Genomic DNA, 25802 nt, shown 5'->3' with positions numbered 1-25802 from the left:
TTCTCCAATGCCATCAGCGTCAGTGAGGGAAAAACAGGATTTGCAAGAACACAGTTTACCACTTTACTGTGTTTGCAGGTTTTCAAATGTCTTTGTTTAAAAGAGGTACAGTTAACTCTTTCCTTCAAATGTCTTTTGTTAAAGGGGTTTTGAATCCTACATACTGGAAGAGAATTAAATGGATAGAGTATATGGGATGGTTTGCAATATTCTCTGGAACAGTCTGATCTTTCTCACCTGATAATAGTTTGGGTTTGTTGTAGTTGTGGAACTGTTGCTGCATTTCTTTAACCTGTCATGACACTCTGTCATGACACTCTGTCATGACACTCTGTCATGACACTCTGTCATGACACTCTGTCATGACACTCTGTCATGACACTCTGTCATGACACTCTGTCATGACACTCTGTCATGACACTCTGTCATGACACTCTGTCATGACACTCTGTCATGACACTCTGTCATGACACTCTGTCATGACACTCTGTCATGACACTCTGTCATGACACTCTGTCATGACACTCTGTCATGACACTCTGTCATGACACTCTGTCATGACACTCTGTCATGACACTCTGTCATGACACTCTGTCATGACACTCTGTCATGACACTCTGTCATGACACTCTGTCATGACACTCTGTCATGACACTCTGTCATGACACTCTGTCATGACACTCTGTCATGACACTCTGTCATGACACTCTGTCATGACACTCTGTCATGACACTCTGTCATGACACTCTGTCATGACACTCTGTCATGACACTCTGTCATGACACTCTGTCATGACACTCTGTCATGACACTCTGTCATGACACTCTGTCATGACACTCTGTCATGACACTCTGTCATGACACTCTGTCATGACACTCTGTCATGACACTCTGTCATGACACTCTGTCATGACACTCTGTCATGACACTCTGTCATGACACTCTGTCATGACACTCTGTCATGACACTCTGTCATGACACTCTGTCATGACACTCTGTCATGACACTCTGTCATGACACTCTGTCATGACACTCTGTCATGACACTCTGTCATGACACTCTGTCATGACACTCTGTCATGACACTCTGTCATGACACTCTGTCATGACACTCTGTCATGACACTCTGTCATGACACTCTGTCATGACACTCTGTCATGACACTCTGTCATGACACTCTGTCATGACACTCTGTCATGACACTCTGTCATGACACTCTGTCATGACACTCTGTCATGACACTCTGTCATGACACTCTGTCATGACACTCTGTCATGACACTCTGTCATGACACTCTGTCATGACACTCTGTCATGACACTCTGTCATGACACTCTGTCATGACACTCTGTCATGACACTCTGTCATGACACTCTGTCATGACACTCTGTCATGACACTCTGTCATGACACTCTGTCATGACACTCTGTCATGACACTCTGTCATGACACTCTGTCATGACCATTGCTGCATTGCGAGAAGTTGTATAATGGCATTACTGTTGTGCCAAGCATCTGCATATCATCTGGATGCAATATTTTACTGACATTGCTGTTCTTTCTGACCAGTGTTCAAAAAGTAAAACATTTCTTAGGTTTTTTTCTTGACCGCATAGTTCTGTTTAGCGTACTGTGAGGGATGTTGGTGCTGAGGAATGGAACTTTTTTTTCCATCCAACATCTGCATCAAACATAGATCAGAGATACACAGTAAAGCTCTCTTTATTTTGCCACAATAAAGCATCTTAATTCAGTGCTAAGATGACTATCCCTTATGGCACCAGTGTGAGTTTTTCCATTTCCCATCTAGCAATTTTTGCAGGATCTCTAAATGAGATTGCCAGTTCAGTATCAATCTGTACTGAATTAAGGGTAGTAATATGCTGTGGGCTTATGTGCACTAGGATGTGGATTGAGACAATCCAAACTCATTCACCTTGGACTCTTGCAGCCAGCAGAGTAAGGAGACTTTTGCCCCATTTGCCTGAACTAGATAAAAACCTATGCCCTAGGAATTCTGTAACACACTGTGACATGCAGACCCCTCTTTTTAATATTATTTTCACCAAAATGTATTTCAAAGTATTTTGAAATGTAGTTTGAAAAGAAACAGCAATCCATTTTAACCAGTTATCTTCGATACAACACATCAGGAGCCAGAATTTAAGAGCAGAAAAGCAGCTAATGGAGGGAGAGGAAAACAGCATTCATCTGTCGAATATTACAGATAGATAGATACCTGTACAGATTATGTAGATATCCTGGCTAAATATTGTAACCTACTGTGTCTGTTACGGGGGTGGTGCCAGAGGACTGGAGAATTGCAAATGTTACACCCTTGTTCAAAAAAGGGTGTAAGGATAAACCCAGCAACTATAGGCCAGTCAGTTTCACCTCAGTGGGGGGGAAACTTTTAGAAACGGTAATCTGGGGCAGAATTAGCAGTCACTTGGACAAGTGTGGATTGATTAGGAAAAGCCAGCACGGATTTATTAAAGACAAATCATGTTTAACTAAGTTGATAAGAGTTTTTTGATGAGATAACAGAGGTGAGGGCAATGCAGTCGATGTGGTGCATATGGACTTTGAAAAGGCATTTGATAAAGTGCCGCATAATAGGCTTGTCATCAAGATTGAAGCCCGTGGAATAAAAGGGGCAATAGCAGCATGGATACAGAATTGGTTACGTAACAGGAAACAGAGACTAATGGTGAACGGCCGTTTTTCGGACTGGAGGGAGGTGTACAGTGGTGTTCCCCAAGGGTCGATACTAGGACCACTGCTTTTCTTGATATATATTAATGACTTGGATGTACAGAGCATAATTTCAAAATTTGCAGATGACACAAAATTTAGAAGTGTAGTGAACAGTGAGGAGGATAGTGATAGATTTCAAGAGGACATAAACAGGCTGGTGGAATGGGCAGACATGTGGCAGATGAAATTTAATGCAGAAAAATGCGAAGTGATACATTCCGGTAGGAAGAATGAGGAGAGGCAATCTAAACTAAAGGGTACAATTCTAAAAGTGGTACAGGTACAGAGAGATCTGGGGGTATATGTACACAAATTGTTGAAGGTGGTAGGGCAGGTTGAGAAAGCGGTTAAAAAAGCATACAGGATCCTGGGCTTTATAAACAGGGGCATAGAGAACAAAAGCAAGGAAGTCATGATGAACCTTTATAAAACACTGGTTTGGCCACAACTGGAGTATTGTGCCCAGTTTTGGGCACCGCACTTTAGGAAAGATGTGAAGGCCTTAGAGAGGGTGCAGAGGAAATTTACTAGAATGATTCCAGGGATGAGGGACTTTAGTTATGTGGATAGACTGGAGAAGCTGGGGTTGTTCTCCTCAAAAACAGAAAAGATTGAGAGGAGATTTGATAGAGGTATTCAAAATCATGACGTGGGAAAGACACACAAAGGGCCCGATATTACCAGGGCGGCGGGTTTGCGGCGGGGGGGGGGCGCAATTGGGCGTGTGGGTAACGCGCCCGGTAAAATCAGTCTGCCCCGCGCGCAATCGCAGGCTAATTGGATCCATTTACCTCTTGTTCCAGGTTCCCAGCTGCTAAGCTGCGCGGCGGGTGGACTGCGCATGCGCAGTAAAGTCTGTCAGCTGGAGGAGCTCTATTTAAAGGGGCAGTCCTCCACTGACTGATGCTGCAACAAATAGAATAAATTACAGCATGGAGCAGCCCAGGGGGAAGGCTGCTTCCAGGTTAATGATGCCTCACTCCAGCTCTTATTGGATGGGGTGAGGAGGAGTGGGAGGACAGAGATCTCTTCCCCCCCCCCCCCCCCCCCCCAAGCAGGCAGGAGGAAGCAGCTTGCCTCTGCCACCAAGAAGGCCTGGCTCGAGGTGGCAGAGGAGGTCACCTGCACCACCAACATATCGCCCACCTGCATACAGTGCAGGAGGCGCTCCAATGACCTAAGTAGGTCAGCCACAGTGAGTACACTTACTCATTTCCCTACACTCCGTCTGCCACATCACCGCCCCCACCCCACACCTCCTGCACTGCCAACACTACTCTATCACATCACTCCTCACACCCACTCAAACCTCATCCTCATCTTACCTGCACTTACTCACCTCGCCAGTACTCATCCCGCCACTACCACTCAACCCAATCCTCATATAATCTCATGGCTCTATCTCATACTCACCCTCTCATGCATCTCTTTCACGGTCAGCCTCACTCAACCTGCCACTACCTGTGCTGCAGCCACAGGGCATGTATCACATATGTGCAGTAGGAAGCGTAAGGCAAACGTGTCGTGAGCACGAAGGGGATGCACAAGGGTGTTTGAAGGTTTGTCATGTTTTTTACTTATTTAATTTCTGATCAACGCACATTACATATTATATTGATACCACTACTGCCACGTCTTTGCGAATCTTGTCTGGTTTGTGCAATAATGCCCTTTCCTGAGGATCACAATGAAGACCCACACCTGATGCCACCCATTGTGTCACTGCAGAGTGGGTGTAGGTGTATTTGCAGGGCTCTTTTGCGCAGACGACTGAGAGACGTCGGCGATGTCCCCGGTGGCACCCTGGAAGGATGCGGAGGGGAAGTTGTTGAGGGCAGTGGTGACTTTGACAGCGACAGGTAAGAAGATGGTGCTCGGGCCAGCCGGGAGCAGCTCGGCATGAAGGAGGCTGCAGATGTCCATGACTACATGTCGAGTGACTCTGAGCCTCCGTGTGCACTGCTGCTCAGAGAGGTCCAGGAAGCTGAACCTTGGTCTGTGGACCCTGTGGCGAGGGTAGTGCCCTCTGTGACGTATCTCTCTCTGCCATTGCCCTCCCTCCTGCTGTGCAGGTGGATGTGTCACAGCACTGTGTTGTGGAGCTCCACGTGTCAGAGGTGGACGGCGTGGCTGGCGAGGCTGGTGATGCTGTTCGCCCTCCAAGGCGGTCATGACTGCAGCTACGGCAGCCCCCATCCGGAAGATGTACATCTGAGGGGGTCCGCAAGGTAGGTATATGTGTCTGACCCTGGGGTGAGTGCAAGTTGGTGAATTTTGTTGTTAGGAGGAGGGTGGTGGAGGCCAAACTTTGTCCAAAGTGACAGAGTGTCCTCCTGCAATGAGTGAGGATCTCCCCCCTCCCCTCCCCTCCCCCCCACTTGTCATATGGACCTTTGCAGCTGCCACAGGCTGATAACTGCAACACGTCCATTTGAACTGGGAGTGTTTCCCCCAGTACGGGAAACAGTCCAAGTTGTTTGTAAAATCCCAACCCTCTTAAAATATCTCGTTAATCAGGTCTGTAAACGACCTGAAATACCAAGATAAATACCTTAAGTGGCACCCCGCTGGCTTTAATTGCAGGCGGGAGTCCCACATGCGGGGGCTGCGCGCGCATGTCAGCGCGTCTGTGGGAAACCCGGAAGTGGGCGGGTTGGAGCCGGGCTCCCGCCCCGCCCCGGGAATCCCTGATTTTCGGAGCCCCCTCGCCAGGAACACACCCGATCGCAGGTGCTAAAATAGAGCCCAAAGTCTGCAAAGGGATATAGACAAATTAAGTGAGTGGGCAAGAAGGTGGCAGATGGAGTATGATGTGGGGAAATGTATGGTTATTCACTTTGGTGGGAAGAATAGAAAAACAGAATGTGTTTTAAATGGGGAGAAGCTATTAAATGTTGGTGTTCAGAGAAACTTGGGTGTCCTCATACAAAAAGTTAGTATGCAGGTACATCAGGCAATTAGGAAAGCAAATGGCATGTTGGCCTTTATTGCAAGGGGGTTGGAGTACAAGAGTAAGGAAGTCTTACTACAGTTGTACAGGGCTTTAGTGAGACCTCACCTGGAGTACTGCGTGCAGTTTTGGTCTCCTTATCTAAGGAAGCATATAAACACAGAAAAACATATGATAAACATATACTTGCCTTAGAGGTGGTACAATGAAGGATCACTAGATTAATTCCTGGGGTGAGAGGGTTGTTCTATGAGGAGAGGTTGAGTAGAATGGGCCTATTCTCTCTGGGGTTTAGAAGAATGAGAGGTGATCTCATTGAAACATATAAGATTATGAGGGGGCTTGACAGGGTAGATGCTGAGAGGTTGTTTCCCCTGGCTGGAGAGTCTAGAACTAGGGGTCATAGTCGCAGGATAAGGGGTCGGCCATTCAAGATTGAGATGAGGAGGAATTTCTTCACGCAGAGGGTTGTGAATCTTTGGAATTCTCTACCCCAGAGGGCTGTGTATGCTGAGTCATTGAATGTATTCAGGGCTGAGATGGATAGGTTTTTGGACTCTAGGGGAATCAAGGGATATGGGGATCGGACGGGAATATGGAGTTGAGGTCGAAGATCAGCCATGATCTGATTGAATGGCGGAGCGGGGCCGTACGGCCTACTCCTGCTCCTATTTCTTATGTTCTTATGTCTGGACAGTAGATAGAGAGAAACTGTTCTGATTGGCGGAAGGGTCAAGAACCAGAGGATGTAGATTTAAGGTGATTGGCAAAAGAAACAGAGGTGACATGAGGAAAGACTTTTTCACACAGCTAGTGGTTAGGATCTGGAATGCACTACCAGAGTGGGTGGTGGAGGCAGATTCAATCAAGGCTTTCAAAAGGGAACTGGATAAGTACTTGAAAGGAAAACATTTGCAGGGCTATGGAGGTCGTTCAAATCCCGCCACTGCAGCTGGGGAATTTAAATTCAATTAATTAATAAAAATCTGGAATAAAAAAAAACTAGTATCAGTAATGGTGGCCATGAAACTACCGGATTGTCATAAAAACCCATCTGGTTCACTGATGCCCTTTAGGGAAGGAAACCTGCCGTCCTTACCCAGTCTGGCTTAAATGTGACTCCAGACCCACAGCAATGTGGTTGATTCTTAATCGCCCTCTGAAATGGCCTAGCAAGCCACTCAGTTGTTCAAGAAGGTGGCTCACCACCACCTTCTCAAGGGCATTTAGGGATGGGCAGTAAATGCTGGCCATGCCAGTGACGCCCATATCCCATGAATGAATAATAAAAAAAAATAGGGCGGGCGAGTTGGACTAGCTGGATTACTCTTGCATAGAGCCGGCATGGACTCAATGGGCCGAATGCCCTCCTTCTGTGCCGTAACCTTTCAATGATTCTATAATTCTTATATGCATTGTGTTGCTCTGTGCAGTACTAGTGTGCAAATTAGATACCTTTTTGCAGTAAAACCACCTTTTTAATAAGGCTGCATTCAGGTATTTATGGTGTCACTGAATTGTCTGATCTAGTATTAGTGAGTCTGTTGAATTTTAAATTGAGCTACGTCACCAGATTTAATCGGAAAGCTGGCATATTATTGATCTGCTGCTGAGTGTATTTGTATTTGAGAGTGGAGTCTTTCTGCCAGGGCCCTCGAAATTGCCAGTGTGAACTGGGCACAGGGAACGATCCCTGCGCCGGAACAGGTAGGCCCGAGACACAACTGATTTTGGGCCTCAGGCATGGGAACAACCAGCATGCGTCCGCAGCTTACCGATGAATTGGCATTGGACATGGGGCTGTTGTGTTGCCGGCAGCGGCCCTCAGGTAGGTCCTGGGAAGTGACCGAGAAGGAGGGGGGCGAACAAGAGAGGGCTGATCAGGTTGTAGGGGGAGGCAATCTGGAGGAGGCCAAGTGGGAGCCAACTGCAATCTTCGGTACTGCAGTGGAGCTGGGAGACGCACTCTCGCTAAGTTATTTTAACAAACTTACCTTTTTGTCAGTGGCCTCCAGAGGTCCCTTGATGTACCTTTGGTTAGGCTGCATGTAGATTACTATTTCCTGAATGCAGCAGGCCTGGTACTGGCTGTGTTCACAGGAGATCAATTTTGCAAAAAGCGGCCTCAAGCAGTTGTTGGGCCCCTTATTTGCCTATGGGAAGGGCCTAAAGTCTGTTTCAGGCACTGATTCTGGCCGTCTCTTTTTCTACCTTTACCAATATGGAGGGCAGCCAACTTCCGGCGCAGAATGTGCGTGCGCATGCCGCCCGCTATATTGCTTGCTTTGATGCCATTTTTAGGCCTGTAAAGTGGGCATGAAGTCAACCAATTTTTAGGCCATGGTCTCCTTGGCTAACGTGACACATGCAGTTGAAAGAGGGGGCAGATGAGCTACTCTCAAGCCTCTGCCATTGTTGCACTGATCTGCCAATTTGGGATATGAGAGTGGCATCGGGACAAATCTTGGTTAGCTTTCTTTCACTCCTTGTAGGGACTTGACTGGCTTTTTCTCAGTGCCTCTTCATAGCAACATGGCTGAAATCATGAAATCGTATCCTACCACTCTATGACATCACATGCATGATGATGCTCCAGCACATTGTACAGCTGTAATTTTTCACTCAGCATTGATGTGTTTTTCTGCCTGCCATGGTTTTATTCCTGAGAAGATCCCTGCCCTTGATCTTTGCAAAGTCAGATTTTAGCCATAATCTCAAGTTGAAATTCAAATTAGTAATTGTATTGATTTCAGTTGTCAGATTGGCTCAATTGCTAGTACCCTGAGTTAGAAGGTTATGGGTTTAAGCCCCATTCCAGGATTTGAACAATATGAAGCGAGTGCTGCACTATTGGTGGTGTCAACCTTTGGATGAGGTGTTAAGTTGATGCCAGCACTATTTTGAAGAGCAGGGAACCTCCCTGTGTCCTGGCCGACATTCCTCCTTCAACCAATACCATTCAATATAAAGCAGATTAACTGGCCATTTGTCGTTGCTGTTTGTGGGATTTTGGTGTGCACAAAATGTATTTTTCAATATTAAAACAGTCACTGGATTTCAAATTAATTGTATGTTATGTGCTTTGAGACCTTTCTGAGAAACCTGTTAAGGTGCTATAAAAATACAAATCTTCTTTTCTCCTAAGATGGATCGTTGTATATTTGCCTGTGGTTGTGTTATTGTAGAACACCACTGCACTCCACTGGCTCTAACTAATCACAGCTGTGGTCAGATCAGAACGTAAGAAAGCATGAAACTTGAAAAGAATATTCACCCATCAAGTGTATTCCTTCCACACATCGGGTACAATCTGCTTTATCATGGACTTGGCCCATTTAATGTCCTATGGAAAGGTTTTACCTGCCCCAAAAGTAAATCAAATGAAACTCCAGCACATATTAACCTTTCATCCAACATTATACATTCAGACCTGTTCCTATCCCATGTACGACATTTCCATTGCCCCAACAGTTCAGGAGAAAGAAAGAACTTTCCACCGTAGCACCTTCCTTGTCCTCAGGATGTTTCAAAGCACTTCAATCAATAAATTACTTTTTGAAGTGTAGTCACTCTTGTTACGTTGGCAAAGTTTAATATTAAATAAATGTTCCAAAAATATTGGGGTACATTTTCACCTTCAGCACTTCTGGCTGGGAGTGCTATTGGGAATTCAGGCACCCCACCCCATTTTAAATGGGATAGAAAATTGTGGGGAAACATGCCCAAATTCCTGATATGCATCCCGGTGGGTGAAGCTCAGCACTAGGACCACTTAAAAAATGTAAATTTACCCCATTAACAGGATAAAAAGCATGCTATGTAGGTACATTAATGACCAGTATGGTGTGAAATTGAAGTATCTTAAAATTGAGAACCTATGTGAAGAAGCAAAGCCCATAGTACAGAACATCATCAAGGCTGAAAGCAATAGGAGGAAAGGTAAGACAAATCAAGATTTAGTGTTTGGGTGATGTAAACTTTGATTTCAAAAGCCTGTTGATTGTAGGAGGAAATGAAGACTGAGGGAAGTAGGGAGTTCCACTGCACGAAGCTCCAGGGAAAGAATGATTTACAACAGCAGACAACAACAACTTGTATTTATATACCTTTAACGTAGTAAAATGTCCCAAGGTGCTTCAAAGGAGCATTATCAAACAGAATTTGACACCAAGCCGCATAAGGAGATATTAGGACAGGTGACCAAAAGCTTGGTTAAAGAGGTAGGTTTTAAGGAGCATCTTAAAGGAGGAGAGAGAGAAGAGAGGCAAAGAGATTTAGGGAGGGAATTCCAGAGCTTAGGGCCTAGTCAGTTGAAGGCATGGCCGCCAATGGTGGAGCAGTGAAAATCGGGGATGCGCAAGAGGCCAGAATTGGAGGAGCGCAGAGATCTCGGAGGGTTATAGGGATGGAGGAGGTTACAGAGATAGGGAGGTGTGATGAGGCCTGATTTCAATACAGTGAGATGTAGGGAGGATGAAGAATATGCAGTCTGGCATATTAGGATCTTAGGAGTAGCAAGGGAGGAAAGTTCTGAAAACCATTTAACAGTGTAATATTGATAAAATAGAGAAAAACAAGAAAAGTTGCAAATGAAAGAGAAAAACATTGTAGGCTGGAGGTGAGAAAGTAATCACTTTGTGACGAGAAGATTTTAACATGAACTGCCCAATCAGAAATTGCTTGCGTACTCTTTTTAAAATCAATTATGAAATAAAGCTGCCCATTGAAATTGCTTAGGACGAAACAATAGGTTGGAAATTGGCACTGACTTTGTATGGACGCTTAAAACACTAGTCCGAAAATCCTTTCTGGACTATATTTTAATATAGGCAGTAACCTGGGTTAGCGCCTGTGTTAAAATAGAACAGAGGAATTTCATATGAGCATGTTAAGAATTAATGTAAGATTCCTTCCTGTGTTTTTTTTAACACATGCGGCAATCTGGATTCTGTATCTGTCTTAGAAAATTAATTCCAAATATCTATTTCCTGATTCAACAAGGACTTTTTTTGCAAGTATAATCAGACAGCTAAAGGCATTTATTATTCAAACTGCCTCAGGACAGTTTCATTTCATATTTATGTCCCCAGAGGTTTTTTCCATGGCATCTGTACACAACACGCTGCAAATTGTACTTTTTTAAGATTGCCACATTTATGTAAAATAGCTAAGATTTTTTTAATTTATGTTTACAGTTCATCCCAACAATGTTTATTGTTTCGGTTGAGGTAGGATCCTTCGGTACAATTTCAATTAATTATCTCCGCCAGGAAAAACTGTTAGTCTTTTATAGAAATCTAAAAGCTAGGTACTTTTAAAGTTAGTAGGCGAAGTGAAAAATTAAAACAATAACGGAGTGCTCAAAACAGAAACAGTCTAACTGCTACTTTTTGTCAGTGTTATATGGAGATCTGTAGCTAATTGTCATAAGTTTTATAAAGAGCAGGGGGAAAAGAATGACAAAGTCAAAGTACACGAATACCTGGTAAAACTATTTTATCAACACTTACTGAAATTAAGTCGGCCCTGTTGATGTATAGATTCAATATACATGCAAATTCCGTTATGGTAATAATGAAACTTCTCGTGTGATTTATCTATATTTTAACAATTGGCTTGAAATTTACGTCAGAAGAGTTCTTGATGTGATTTAATGGCTGTTGTTATGGTAGCAGCTATCAAATGATTTTTGAAGTAGTGCATAAAATCCAGAAGGAGATTGTTTAGCGCTAGTGTAACACTTAATAATTCAACTAGTTATCAAATCAGAGCTGTGAGAAGTCAATGGAGTGTGAGAGGCCAGAAGAATGTGGAATTTAGTCCCAACAGGAATTAAGCCATAGCAGGAATTCAGCCTTGAGGTGTAGTTGGACTGGAGTTCTTTGTGTGAAGTGAGTAAATGGAGTTTGATTCTACTTAGAATTTGGTGCTAGTGGAAGTTCTGGCGAACGCTACCTATATATTTTTTTAAAGATAGACAGAAAGAGATAGTAGTACAGCGAACCTTTGTGATGTGCGTGGAGTGCAATACATGGGACATCATGGATCCTCAATGTATCTGGGGTGAACAGCATAGATTCACTACGATGATGCCAGGGATGGGAAGCTACAGTTATGAGGAGAGACAAGATATTGGGACTATTTCCACTGGAGCAGAGAAGGTTAAGAGATTTAATTGAGCTTTTTAAAATTATGAAGAGTTTTGAGTGAACAGGGAAAGACTAATTCCTGTGATTGGGGAGTTAGTGATAAGAGGTCATGAATTTATTGCTAATTATACCAAAGCTAGTGTTAACCATAGTGAATGAGAAGCTGTTACAAAATGTCACTCGCAACAATCTGTTACCCGATTGCCAATTTGACTTTGTAGCAAATCAGGCGGCTCACCACCACCTTGAGGGCAATTAGGGATGGGCAATAAATGCTGGGCTCGCCAGCCACGCCCACTGTCCTGATAGGTTAACTCAGCATCTAAAAGACATGCAGCAACTGAATCACTGTTGGCCGATGTAGGGTGTAGTTGTAGTCTTGCTACTGATCGGGAGCTACAGGGGGCAAAATTGGGCAGTGTAGTGCCCGTTCTGTAGGCGCTACGCAGACTCCTTAGCCCTGAAAATGGCGTCCGAGATGCGTGCGCACACTTCCGACGTGAAGTATGCAGGACGCCATCTTGGTAAAGGCATTTGTGTGCGTGCACCTAACGAACGCCAGCAGCCTGTAGAGTAGGGAGATTATGATGCGAATCAGTCTTCAACACTGACGTTAACTTCTGACAGTCTGAATTTCACGATACGGAAATGGTGGGGCTGATTTTAACTACAGGTGGATAATGGGTGTGCATGACACCAGCCTGTTGCCAGGATGAAGCCTGAGCCAATTTGAGGCCTGGGCCACATTTACATGCCGCCGGAGGAGCTATGGGCATCAAGCGAGCACCCTGCTGCCACTAGCCGGCTGTGGGAATCAGCTGGCTCCCACGCTGAGCCGGCCGACAGTCGAAGCCTTCAGGGGTAGGAAGGTAAGCGATCCTGGGGTTGTCGGTGGAGGGGGGGGAAAGGAAGAGAGAAGGCTCGGACGGGCCAGAGATTTTTGTGGGCCCACGAGGAGCAAGCCTGCTGCTCGTGGCCCCATCAAAAGTAACATTAGACAGTTCCTTGGCCATTTTCTGACCAGCCTCCGGCACTCTCTTTAAGGACTGCTGTTCGCCGTCTCAAAATTGCAATTGGGGTTCTGTGTACATCATAGGATCCTGATTTGCATATCATAAGTGTCTTCCTACCTGAAACAGGCGGGTGCTCTGGCAGCTCATCTCAGGACCCTACCCAAGATAGCAGCCCTGGAGCACTAGCATAAACAGTAAGTGACCTAGTGCCATTTTTGAGCTGCTGCTGCCAATTTACACCAGACAGAGGGAGTTGAAATCGGCATTAGTGATTCCCGATGCCCATCACAAAGTTAGAGGAGTTGCCCTTGACATTTCCGGAGCTTTCAATAAAATATGGGATCCTAGCCTCATTGAGAGGTTGGTCACTTGTGGTATATCTGGTGAGCTGCAGAACTGTATATGCAGTTTCATCAGAGGACACACATATTGGGTAATATAAGCTTTGCAACAGCAAGAAACCTTGGATCCACTCTGTTCCTGGGCACTTTCAATGACCTGTTGGCTGTGATCCAAACTGATGTTCTTCTGATGATGCCACACTGTCCTGATAAGTTAACTCAGCATCTAAAAGACATGCAGCAACAGAATCACTGTAGGCAGATGTAGGGTGTAGTTATAGTCTAGCTACTGATCGGGAGCTACGGGGACAAAATTGGGCCATGTAATGCCCGTTCTGTAGGCGCTACGCAGACTTCTTAGCCCTGAAAATGGCGTTTGAGATGCGCGCGCGCATTTCCGACGCGAAGTACGCAGGACGCCATCTTGGTAAAGGCATTTGTGTGCGTGCACCTAACGAACGCCGGCAGCCTGTAGAGTAGGGAGATTATGATGCGAATCAGTCTTCAACACTGATTTGAAGCAGCCGGCGGCATTTTGAAACACACAGCTGAACAGGACTTAAACGGCATGAAGAACCCCCCACAAGTGCTATTTAAAGGGATCGTGCAGGAGTTACAGATTAGTTGCTGGATTAGTTATTCTGGCCGCTGGTACAATTGTGCGTGTTTGTGGAAGTCTCTTATACTTGGAGAAAGTTACAATATTCTGTAGAGTGATCTGGCTGGTCGTGCAGTACTGAATTGAATAGACTGCAGAGCAGGACGAGCTGCAGGACGAGGACCCTGTCTGCCAGGGAGCTGAGGATTAATGAGCAATACCAGTAACTGCAACGACACCTCCCCATTCACCAACAGTCCCACACTCCTTACCTTTCCTCTCCCACATGACCATCAAATCGTCCTCCTTATGATTACACATTGGTTCCTCCCTCAGCTCATTGCAGAAATGAAAACCAACACCAAATACAAATTCATAACCATATTTATAGATTTACACATGAAATGATTCAAACAAACTGATACTATTCACCCTTGTGCATTTCCTTAGTACCTGTCGTTCATGTGCCTTTCCTAGTGCTCCTGCGTGGCTGGAACATGGGTGCTGACCTTCACTTGAGGAGTGTGCAGATGGCTTTGAAGGATGACCTTGAGCAGCTCTGGGCTCAGAGGGCCCAGCTTCAGACTGTACAATCTTTTTTTTTATTCGTTCATGGGATGTGGGCGTCGCTGGCAAGGCCAGCATTTATTGTCCATCCCTAATTGCCCTTGGGAAGGTGGTGGTGAGCCGCCGCCTTGAACCGCTGCAGTCCGTGTCGTGACGGTTCTCCCACAGTGCTGTTAGGTAGGGAGTTCCAGGATTTTGACCCAGCGATGATGAAGGAACGGCAATATTTCAAAGTCGGGATGGTGTGTGACTTGGAGGGGAACGTACAGGTGGTGGTGTTCCCATGTGCCTGCTGCCCTTGTCCTTGTCCTTCTAGGTGGTAGAGGTCGTGGGTTTGGGAGGTGCTGTTGAAGAAGCCTTGGCGAGTTGCTGCAGTGCATCCTGTGGATGGTACACACTGCAGCCACGATGCGCCGGTGGTGAAGGGAGTGAATGTTTAGGGTGGTGGATGGGGTGCCAATCAAGCGGGTTGCTTTGACCCGGATGGTGTCGAGCTTCTTGAGTGTTGTTGGAGCTGCACTCATCCAGGCAAGTGGAGACTATTCCATCACACTCCTGACTTGTGCCTTGTAGATGGTGGAAAGGCTTTGGGGTTTCAGGGGATCAGTCACTCGCCATAGAATACCCAGCCCCTGACCTGCTCTTGTAGCTACAATATTTATGTGGCTGGTCCAGTTAAGTTTCTGGTCAATGGTGACCCCCATGATGTTAACGGTGGGGGATTCGGCGATGGTAATGCTGTTGAATGTCAAGGGGAGCTGGTGCAGCCTGGGCTGCAGCAGTCTGCCTGGGTGGCTGACCGGCAACAGCAAGGGCACTGGCGGAGTGACAGGGAGCAGGAATGCTGTCATCCTGAGAGGACAACAGGTTTGTCTTCCATGGCATCACAGCCACTCTCCCGGGGCGGCGCCTCAGCAATCCTGGTGACCTGCTGGAGAACAGATTGCTGGACTGCTGTGACGCCCTGCAAGCCTGTTCCACAGTGGAATCCAGAGCCACGATAGCATCAGTGTGAGCTTCCAAAGCAGCAGTCAGACCTTGGATGGAAACTGTTTGTGCTGCAATGGAAGCTGTGACATTGGTCATCAAATGCTGTGTCATGGTGGGTTCAACAGGTGTGCTGATGGCGGTGACCACCCTTTCCATGTTGGATAGGATGGGCTCCAAGCTCTGAGCAAAGCCCTGTGCCAAGTTGGAGCTGGACTCCTCCATGCCCCTTGACATTGTGCGCAGACTTTCTGACAGGCTTTCCAGTGCACCAAGTATTTGGTTGTGGACGCCCATCAGCCTTCTTCTGAAGTGACAAAGGGACACGGGTTGAGTTTTGGTGTGGGGAGAGGAGAAAGTAAGATGTGTGTGCTTACACCATCTGCAGCACGTGAGCCAGAGATGATTGTGGGATAAGGGTGAAGTAGGAAGCGAGAAGGAGGATTAGGTATGCAGAGACCCTCATCATCGATAACTTCAGCACCGCCAGTAGCCACGGTCACCGCGACGGCCAGTCCAATGACGTCCAGCACTGTCTCCTTTATGGGGGTGAGGACGTGTAGGTGCGCCTGTCCTCCCCCAGGTCTTTCCTGCTGCCTAGTGTTGTGCACCACCTTCTCCTACAAGAAAGAGGGAAGTGTGTCAGTGAGTGTCCTGCAAGATGTTTGGGTGATGTGGCTGTCATGGTTGAATAGCTACCGGTGTGTGTGACCTGTGAGTTGTGGGTGTGCGACTTGTAAGAGTGGGAATATGCAAGGGTGAGATGCAGCCTTTGATTCGTCGGGTTGCATACTGATTGAAAGAGTTTCTTGGCATGTGGGTGATGGGGGGTTTAGTGCGTGGAGCAATGGAAGAGGATAGTGGTGCAGTTGAATTCACTCACCTTGACCACTTGTGTCAAATCATTGAACTTCTTGTTGCACTCTATCCACGTGCATGGTGCGATGTTCCTGGCATTTACCTCGTCCGCCACAGCTTCCCATCGCCTCTTCAGCATATGTCTGAAGGGCCTCCTACCCTCCATGCAGAGATAGGATGGCCCTCCTTCTTGCCAACTCTTCCACCCAGGCCTCTCGTACATCGTCCAAGAACCTTGGTGCACACTTTCCTCCAGGTGCAGCACTATCTTCCAGCACTTCCCAAAGGACTTCCTGCAGCGACAGTGCACCTCCCCTTTAAGAGGTGCAGGCTGCCATTAAGTAGCGCTAGCCACTCCCGCTATCAGGATCCCCTGCTGGTGTGTGCAGCCAATCAACAGCGCAGGTAGCGCTGGCTGCACGCAGCAATCATTGAAATCATCAGGCAGCACGAATGTTACGTGCTGCCTGCGTCGTAACCAATGGGTGCGGGTTAATCGCGCACCGCGATCCCAGCGCCTGTTTTCGGGGGTTATCCAATATAACAGCCATAGTGTCCAATTTCAGACAGCAGTACCTTGTTTATATTGCCTGGATATCATTTGTAGGTGCCCAAGGGATCTGTTGGAACTGCTAAGCCCTTTGTAAACGTGGTTTGATACTGTGCTGTATACATTATGTGGTGTCAAACCCAAGTGGTGTGAGATTGCCTTCCTCGGAGGATTACACACCATTCTGCTCTCGTTGGGAAAGACCCCGCAACACTAAAATTGCAAGATATATGCATCAATAATTAAAATCAGACAGTGGGTGGAGAAATGGTCTGTTTTCATTAGCACTAATAAGATTCAGTCAACAAATCTATTAAGAAAAAAATAACTAATATAACCCTCCTCCCTATATCTATAAGGGTACATACATTTAATCACTTGCAATGGCTTCTCTTCCCGCTCCCTCACCGTTACCTCTGGAGTCCCACAAGGATCTATCCTTGGCCCCCTCCTATTTCTCATCTACATGCTGCCCCTCAGCGACATTATCTGAAAACATAACATCAGGTTCCACATGTACGCTGATGACACCAGCTCCACCTCACCACCACCCCTCTCGACCCCTCCACTGCCTCTGATTTGTCACGCTGCTTGTCCGACGTCCAGTATTGGATGAGCAGAAATTTCCTCCAGTTAAATATTGGGAGGACCTCATTGGTCCCCGCCACCAACTCCAGACCGTTCGCAACCTTGGTGTCCTATTTGACCCTGAGCTGAGTTTCCGATCCCATATCCTCTCCATCACCAAGACCGCCTACTTCCACCTCAGTGACGTCGCCCATCTCTGCCCCTGCCTCAGCTCATCTGCTGCTAAAACCCATACCTTTGTTACCTCTAGACTCGATTATTCCAATGCTCTCCTGGTCGGCCTCCCACCTTGCACCCTCTGTAAACTTGAGCTCAGCCAAAACTCTGCCCGTATCCGAACTCGCACCAAGTCCCATTCACCCATCGCTCCTGTGCTCGCTGACATATGTTGGCTCCCAGTCCGACAGCCAATTACTATAGGTACAATACAAGTCCAATTTCTGAAATTGAAAAATGAGGGGAGAGATTTATAGATTCTTTACTTTTAAAGCCTTGATCAAAGGACAGTTTTTTTAAATGTTAATTGTGTTTTTTAAATGAATATTCAGCTAGCTTCCATAAATTGGTTTGTTCAGGGCGTGTACTTGAATTACAGTTTCACAACAGTTGGGGTGAGTTTTATTAATCAAAGATTTTAATGCAGAAAATGCATTTATTACAATTCTTATATAATCAATATTTATACAAAACTTTTGAGAACATCTGCCACACTCCAGACAGCACACTTTATATAAAACAACTATTCACAACTGAGCAATCTTATTTTTAAAAAAAAGTTTACAAAAAGAGCAAGAAAGCCAGTTATTTTCTGACCGTGGGATAATAAAAGAAAGAAAGGGAGACTTATATTGCGCCTTTCACAACCTCAAAGCGCTTTACAGCCAATGAAGTACTTTTGAAGTGTAGTCACTGTTATGAAGATGAGGAGCCAAGTAGCTGCTCGTCTAGAGACATTTCCAACAACAATAAGTAGCCGTGGTATGTGCCTACTTAGACCACTTCGCCACAGGGAGCATCTGAGCAGTGGCTGCAGATCTCAAACTACCTAAAAGGGCTACAATAGGAGATAAGCTAAGAGTAGTTAGTGCAGAATCCTGGCACTCTTTGCATCTTATTTCCTGTTATATCAGGCTGAATTGTATTGTTTAACAATACATCAAAAGACTAATTTACCTACGATTTTCAGCCAACCAAAGCATCCCTTTGCTCCACCAAATAAGTATTACAGAAATTACTTTAACCTGCTTTTGACACACTGTTACCTCAGCGTACCAGAAATATTTTGAGGCATTGTGGAAATACCTTCATATGGCACATTGAAACATTCCATTCCTTAGATTTTTTTAATTAAATAAAATGTGGCATTAAGTTCATTTGGGTCAGGGGTCTATGTAATGTTCTTTGTTTTTACTTTTTAAACACATCTTAGTTCCTGGTGGCTACAGCAGATGTATTACTTGAAATTAAATTATAAATTCACTGGAGCTGTAAACCTGCTATCATATTTATTTACTTTGATGCCAAAATACTGCTGCAGGCCTCGACTGAATAACCATGAAATAACGCCCATTGAAAAATCTTGGAAGCTTTGAAAAATGTTGATAGATCTCAAATTCATGTAACCCCGCTAGTTTTCCTTGGCATAGACTTGTTTTTTGGAGTAGTTTCTTCTATCCTTCAAGTTCATTGAATTTTAAGAGGATAAAATTCCCTTTCAGAATGTACTCTTAAAAGGAATTGGCTAATGAATCTGCCTTCGATTGTTCCAGAATAGTTCTCTGATGACCGAAGGCAGAAGGAAGAGATGAGCAGCGGCCTATTCTTGCTTCTCAACCCTCCCCTCGCCTCATTAAGAATCCTTGTTCCAGCTGAGCACTTCTTTGGGAGGGTTGTAATAAACTGTGGGAAAAATGGTTACGATAACTGTAACGAGGTCCTTTTACACGGGAAAAAAAATAGCATTTGCTTAAACATTTTAAGGTTATGTCCCATGACTGGGGTCTGGACTATGGTTGTAATGCTCAGCTGCTACCTTGTTCTGTCCTTTTAAAAGCCCACTACTCAGCTTGCCGTCTGCGTGGTAGTGGTCTAAGTAGATCCTGTGGTCAATTAGAGGCTAATTATTGTTGTTGCAAATTGCTCTCGATTGGCAGATGCTTGGTTCCCCTTCTGGTTATTTGAATAATCTCCACAGACTTTTTTTTTGTATACTTTTAAGATGATTCAATTGTTAATATTTTATGGAAAGCTTGATACTTGGAGTATGACCTCTGCAGTGGGATGAATGCTCTCAAAGCCTTTATACAAGCAGGTTGACGGATTAGAATTTCACAGTATTTGGCCACAGGGGGCTGCAGCCGGAGACCTGTGGGATTGGTCCTCGGCAGTCAGTGGGTGAAGGGGTTACATTGTAATTGCGTTGGGATTGGGGAGAGCCGGGATCGGGGAGAGCTGGGGATTCCATATTCGCGTTGCAATTGGTGGGACGCCAGGGCTAGGGATTCCCTGAAGATGGGGGGGAGAGGTGGGGATGCTGGGGTTGGGGATTCCCTGAAGATTTGTGGGTGGGGGGGGGGGGGGTAGGTGGGATGCTGGGGCTGGGGATTCGGATTCCCTGGAGATGAGGTGGGGGGTGGGGGGATGCTGGGGGTGGAGTAGGGAGATGCTGGGGCTGGGGATTCCCTGGAGGTGAGGGGCTGGTCGGGGGCATGCTGGGGATTCCCTGGAGGTGAGGGGGGGTAGGGGGCATGCTGGGGATTCCCTGGAGGTGAGGGCGGGTAGGGGGCATGCTGGGGATTCCCTGGAGGTGAGGGTGGGGGGGGGTAGGGGGCATGTTGGGGATTCCCTGGAGGTGAGGGGTGGGAGGGGGTAGGGGGGATGCTGGGGCTGGGGATTTCCTGAAGATGGGAGGGGGGAAGCAAAGAAATTCTAATTAGATCCTACCGTTAAATTCAGTAGGACCTCTGCATTCTCGGTATTTCCGGGTTTCCCGGCCTCTCTCGCGCGCCCCCGCTCCCTCCCACCTCCCCGGAAATATCGGGACCATCGTGTACAGTCTTTTCCCCAGAATTTCAATATTTCTACCCAATCATATTGCACCAAAAAATTTCTCTGAGGTTCAGCTGCCCTGACAGTTCTTCAACTGTCCTACTATATACCCTAAAAATAAAATTAATCACGTAAAAAGCACATTTTAAAAAATCACATACTTATCTATAAGTTTGGCTGCAACAGCTTTCCCTCTCATCGACAAACAGCATGATGCACTTGATGGGGCCCCTGAAGATCCTGGCCTATGGATCAACTCTTTTGCCCCATTCCCCCAATATTTCATTATCCCTACCCGACTAATTGACTCACCACATTTGATACCAACTCCCTTACCCCGGAAAGGTCCAATCCACGCTGTGCTCCAGTGGTATGCCCAACAAGACTATAATTTCTAAGAGCTACCATGCATCAGGCCACTTTCTTTTATAGTAAATAAAACATGCTGCTACCACCTTCTTTTCTACAAAGGTCCATGCTGCCAACTTCTGGCTGGTACTTTCTTTGTCAGAGAACTACATCTGGGAAACTGTAGACTGCCGCAGACAGATAGTTACATACTGATGAAGAATGTCATTTTGGACCATCTAAATTCATCCACTGGAAAGATCCTACAGACTCCCCATTGTAACATCTAATTGTTTCTTAAATGATTCCAGCGTTTTTGCGTTCAGTATTCTATCTGAAAGGCTATTCCATGTGCTGATCTCTCTTCGTGTGAAGAAAAATTTCCTGATATCAGTCCTAAATTTACCTTCCATTAGTTTAAATCTGTGGCACCTTGTCCTACTCTCACAATTTAATTTAAATTAACATTCCTGATTTATACTTTCCCTTCCCTTCAATTATCTTATCTACCTCTGTAAGTTCACCTCTCAGATGCCTTCTTTTGAGTTTGGAAAGCTCAAATTTCTCCAGTCTTTTCTCATAACTCAGTCCTCTGACATTAGGGAAGTTGCTGCACAGTTTTGTTACATGGTTCTTACTGGAGAATACATCAGCTTCAGCTGAGTCCAGGAGATTTCAAGGGCCGTACGTAAGCAGAGAGGTTTCGCATTGTTGGGTTGTTGCCCCGTGTGGGGCTTTTGTAGTCCAATTGATTGAAAGAAAATCTTGATTGGTGTGACTGAGTTGGCCCATTCTTGCTTTCATATGGGGTAGTGCTGTTGGGGATATCTGGATGGAGTAGGGTTCAGGAAAGGGCTCCAGACTGGCACAGTCCTTAAATTACCTTTTCCAATTGACACATGTCCCACTTGTTTATTGTGGGGAGGGTTACATTTTGCCACGGAGGGGAGGGGGATAGGGTGGGGAGGGGCGGGGCAGAAGTGTGCATCTTCTTGCAGCTGTGCAGTGATAATTACGTTAGCTGATAAGTTGCCTGGGGGCTTGTTCTCCAGTGGGTAGGCCCAATAGCCACAGGCCTGCATGCAGAGTAATTGTCCGGAACAGCTGAATGCAGGAGCATGACCGGAATAAGTGCAGCAGTATGTCTTTCTGACTGCAGTCCCTCCAGCAGTCACTCCCCAGGGAGGGGTGCAATTTGTGAAGCGTCTGTAGAGTACGGTATATTCTCTGTTATCTTAAGATGACCATTAAACATTCTACTGCAGGTGGTAGTCGCGAGAGTTTGCTTCCATTCTTAAACTCCTACTCATTTTCAGGCCTCTCCTAGGTTTTCTGTGTTGCCTCTTCGAATTGGAGGCAAACATGGAGCAAAGGCAGAAATATGACACGTGGACCTACCAGAGAGGGGAGGCACAGTTCCAGAAGGGATTGGTTGACATGGTAACTTTTGCTTCATGGCTAGGTCCTGCAGAAAGCAACGGTATTGGTAATGTTCTGGAAGGTGGAATTTGTTCACCTGCTGTTAGAAGGGGATATTCTGGCCCCTGTCAGAGTTAGCCCAGCTTGGTGATGGCTTTCTCATGCCAGATCCAGAATCCTCCCATGGTGAATGCATCTGGGAGTTCTCCATTATGGCAGCTTGGTGAGAGGGTCGATGGGCCCTGTGCGGTTTTTAGAGAGGCAGGATGATGTTGCTACTGTGGATTTTTCCGGGCCTCTATGGGACATTGGACTGGGTGGGAATTTGTTCTTGCTGTATTGAGAAAGAGGATGCATTCTGGAACTAGATTGGAATCCTGTACTTCAACCTCACATCCAGCATGTGTGCTGACTCCCCTGCATTCCCCATTAAAAACAGAGCAGATAAGGATGCCTATTACCCAATCGGTTTGCCTTGGCTGTGGAGCCCCTGTCAGAGCAGGCTAAGACATCCGTATAGTGGAGGTTGGAGGGGCCAAGTACAAAATATCACTGTATGCTGATGACATCCTACTTCACATTACTAATCCCTTCACGTCATTCTCTGATGTCTTCCAGAAAATCAGGGAGTTTGGCCAACTCTCAGATTCAAGTTTAACAGGGGGCATATCCCTCACCCAGGAAATCCCATGTGTATTTGTAGGTCACACGCTTTTGTGTGGTCAGGAAATGGCTTCCAGTACCTAAGTGTGGTGATGACTCCTGGGTTCACTGGCTTTTAGAAAATAAACTCCCACCTTCCCTCCCACTGTGGCTGGCATGTTTACTCACTTGGACAGATGGAACAACTTGTTCATATAAAGAAAGAACTTATATTTATATAGAGCTTTTCACGTCTTTAGGATGATCAAAGCACTCTCAGGCTGATGAATTACTTTCAAAGTGCAGTCACTGTTGTTAAGTTGGCAAGGTCCTACAAACAGCTATTGAAATAAATGACCAGTTAATTTGTTTTTGTTAGTGTTGATTGCTGGATAAATATTGTCCAGGATATGGGCTTTGCTCGTCTTTGAATAATTATACGTCTACCTGAATAGGCAAACAGCTTAATGTCTCATCTGAAAGATAATGCAGACAATTGCTATTTGTGGGACCTTGCTATGTGCAAATTGGCTGCCGCATTTCTTACATTATAAAGTACTTTGTTGGCTGTAAAGCACTTTGGGACGTTTTGAGGTCATGAAAGGCGCTATATAAATGCAAGCCTTTTTTCATTTCTTTCTTTCTCCCTCTCTTTCTTTCTCTTCCTCAAGATTGTACTGAAGTATCAGCTTAGTTTATGTTCTCAAGCCCTGGAGTGGTGCTTGAACCCAACCTTCTGATTCAGAGCTGAGAGTGCTACCAGTTGAGCCAAACAAACTGTCCTGGGGACAGTCAATGTAATAAAATTGAATGTACTCCTCCACCTCCTCTACCTTTTTCAGATGCTGCCAGCCAAGCTCCTGTTCCAAAAATTCCAAGACCGTGACAGGCATATTCCAGGTTCCTATGGGCAGGTAAGAAATCATGAATTCACCTCAGAAGTCTCCAGCTCCTCAAACAAGAAGGGAGACATTGCCTTCCCAACCTCTGGCACTAATACTGGGCAGCCCAGGGAAATTATGGTCTGGAATCTAATCTGTACTGAGAGACAATGGCCTCAAAATCACCCTCTTCATACATCCACAGAAAAGGCCAACATTGGTCAGAAACAGCCTTTTCTTTTCTAATTAGATATTTTCTACTCTCATTATCACCAGTCATATTTTTCAAAAACCTTTCTCCCCAGCTACATTTAACAAAAAGTCAATTCTACACAATCATATTCTACCAAAAATATCTATCCAGTCAGATTCCGGCAAAAGAAATTCTCTGAGATACAGCCAGTGTGATTGTTCCTTACCCACCTCACTATATACTGCTAAAAATCACTATCACATAACAAACGCATTAAAAACTTACAAGAAAAGCCACAAAGTAATGCAAAAGCTTGACCCCAACAATGGTCCCCCCCCCCCCAACATTCCAACAGTGACATGATGCACTCTGCCAGGTCTCTGAACAACCTTCACTGGGTACACCCTCCCTTGCGCATACTTCACAATAGCCACCAGGACAGCTGAGCCTCCACATTCGTAGTCTCAGGGTAACAGTCCCACTATAAAAGAAAATGCGCATACATAAGAATCGGCCTCTGATGTAAAAGACTGAGTTTCCTGAAGACATTCTGTGGTCAAGGCTCCAATAGCTGTGCGAAAATATGTTTCCTTTTTGATACAATCAACAATGGCCCTGATGTGCTCATGCACAGGAGACTGTGTGGTTTTAGTTAGTTAACCTTCAGCAGTACCCCTACGCACAATTGGGGATCCCTAAATCTTAGTTCTGCTAACCTCCGCCTAACCCCTCTGCTGTGTCCCCATGGGCAGAGACTGTGCACTGCATATCAGGGATGCATAAACTTTACCTGCGTGGATTTTTCAATAGCTTGGCTTGGATACTCCTAAACATTTTCATGCATGTCAGACACACAGCTCACAAAAAAATGGTTAGATATATTGTACTTTGTATTTGCCAATGTTTGTGCTACATCTTACTATTTAATTGCAAATACAAATATTAATTGCTTTAGTCTGCAGTAGTATGTCATTTTGAAGAGTTTGGTAACACAGTGAAACTACATTCAATCTAGTCAGCAAAATACTCCATTTGGGGTAATTATTATAATCTGTTACAATGCCATCCAACACACCATTGATGAAGACATAGGAGCATTTGGAACAAGCCATTCAGCTCCTTGGGCCTGCTCTGTCATTCAGTTAGATCACGGCTGATCTGCACTTCAACTCCATTTTCCCGCCTTTGCTCCATATCCCTTGATACCTTTACGTAACAAAAATCTATCTATCTCAATATTGAAAGGTCCAATTTTCCGGCCTTCCACAGCATTTTGGGGGAGGGAATTTCAAATTTCTACTACCCGTTGTGTGAAAAAATGCTTCCTTATTTCGCTCCTGAATGGCCTAACTCTAATTTTAAGATTATGTCCCCTTGTTCTAGATTCCCCCACCAGAGTAAATAGTTTTTCTGTATCTACCCTATTAAATCTTTTTAACATTTTAAACACCTCGATCAGATCACCCCTCAATCTGCTATACTCAAGGGAATACAAGCCAAGTTTATGCAACTTGTCCTTGAACGGGATGGGTGACAATGGACAGCTTTGCCTCATTCCTCTTTCGAAAGAGTTAGGTACAGTTAATGTCTCGACTACTGAAGCAGATCTTGGAGCTGAAGTACACATCTCAGATAAAACTTAGGATTTGGCACCCAGCTTCATCACAAGGGTCACGTGAGGTGCTAAGTTGAAAGCCTTATGAAAATCAATCAAAACAATGTAATTGGGTTTCCCCTGAGCCTAACTACACTCCAGAATCTCATACAAAGCCACAATCTGTCCTGTGTATTTTACATGAGAGCAAAATCTAAGCTATTCCTTTCTGATTAGCTTGGACCTCTTAAAATATCTGAGATGCATATCACAATAACCCAAAGAGCCACCTTAAGACTCACTAATATCAGTGATATTCCAAG

At 45.4% G+C, this 25802-nt stretch overlaps 1 protein-coding gene across 1 annotated transcript in view; it reads left to right on the top strand.

Annotated features, from left to right (window-relative positions):
* The window catches only part of znf704 (zinc finger protein 704), a 202901-nt gene that overhangs the window by 37799 nt on the left and 139300 nt on the right, over positions 1-25802 (top strand). The window contains exon 3 of the mRNA XM_067980699.1: positions 23654-23725. Coding sequence (XP_067836800.1) covers positions 23654-23725 — 72 coding nt within the window. The remainder of the gene's footprint in view (positions 1-23653; positions 23726-25802) is intronic.

Source organism: Heptranchias perlo, chromosome 3 (assembly GCF_035084215.1).
Source record: "Heptranchias perlo isolate sHepPer1 chromosome 3, sHepPer1.hap1, whole genome shotgun sequence".
In the NCBI taxonomy this organism is placed as follows: domain Eukaryota; kingdom Metazoa; phylum Chordata; class Chondrichthyes; order Hexanchiformes; family Hexanchidae; genus Heptranchias; species Heptranchias perlo.
Note: the sequence above shows the minus strand (reverse complement) of the source record. Positions and strands in the feature narration are given on the sequence as shown.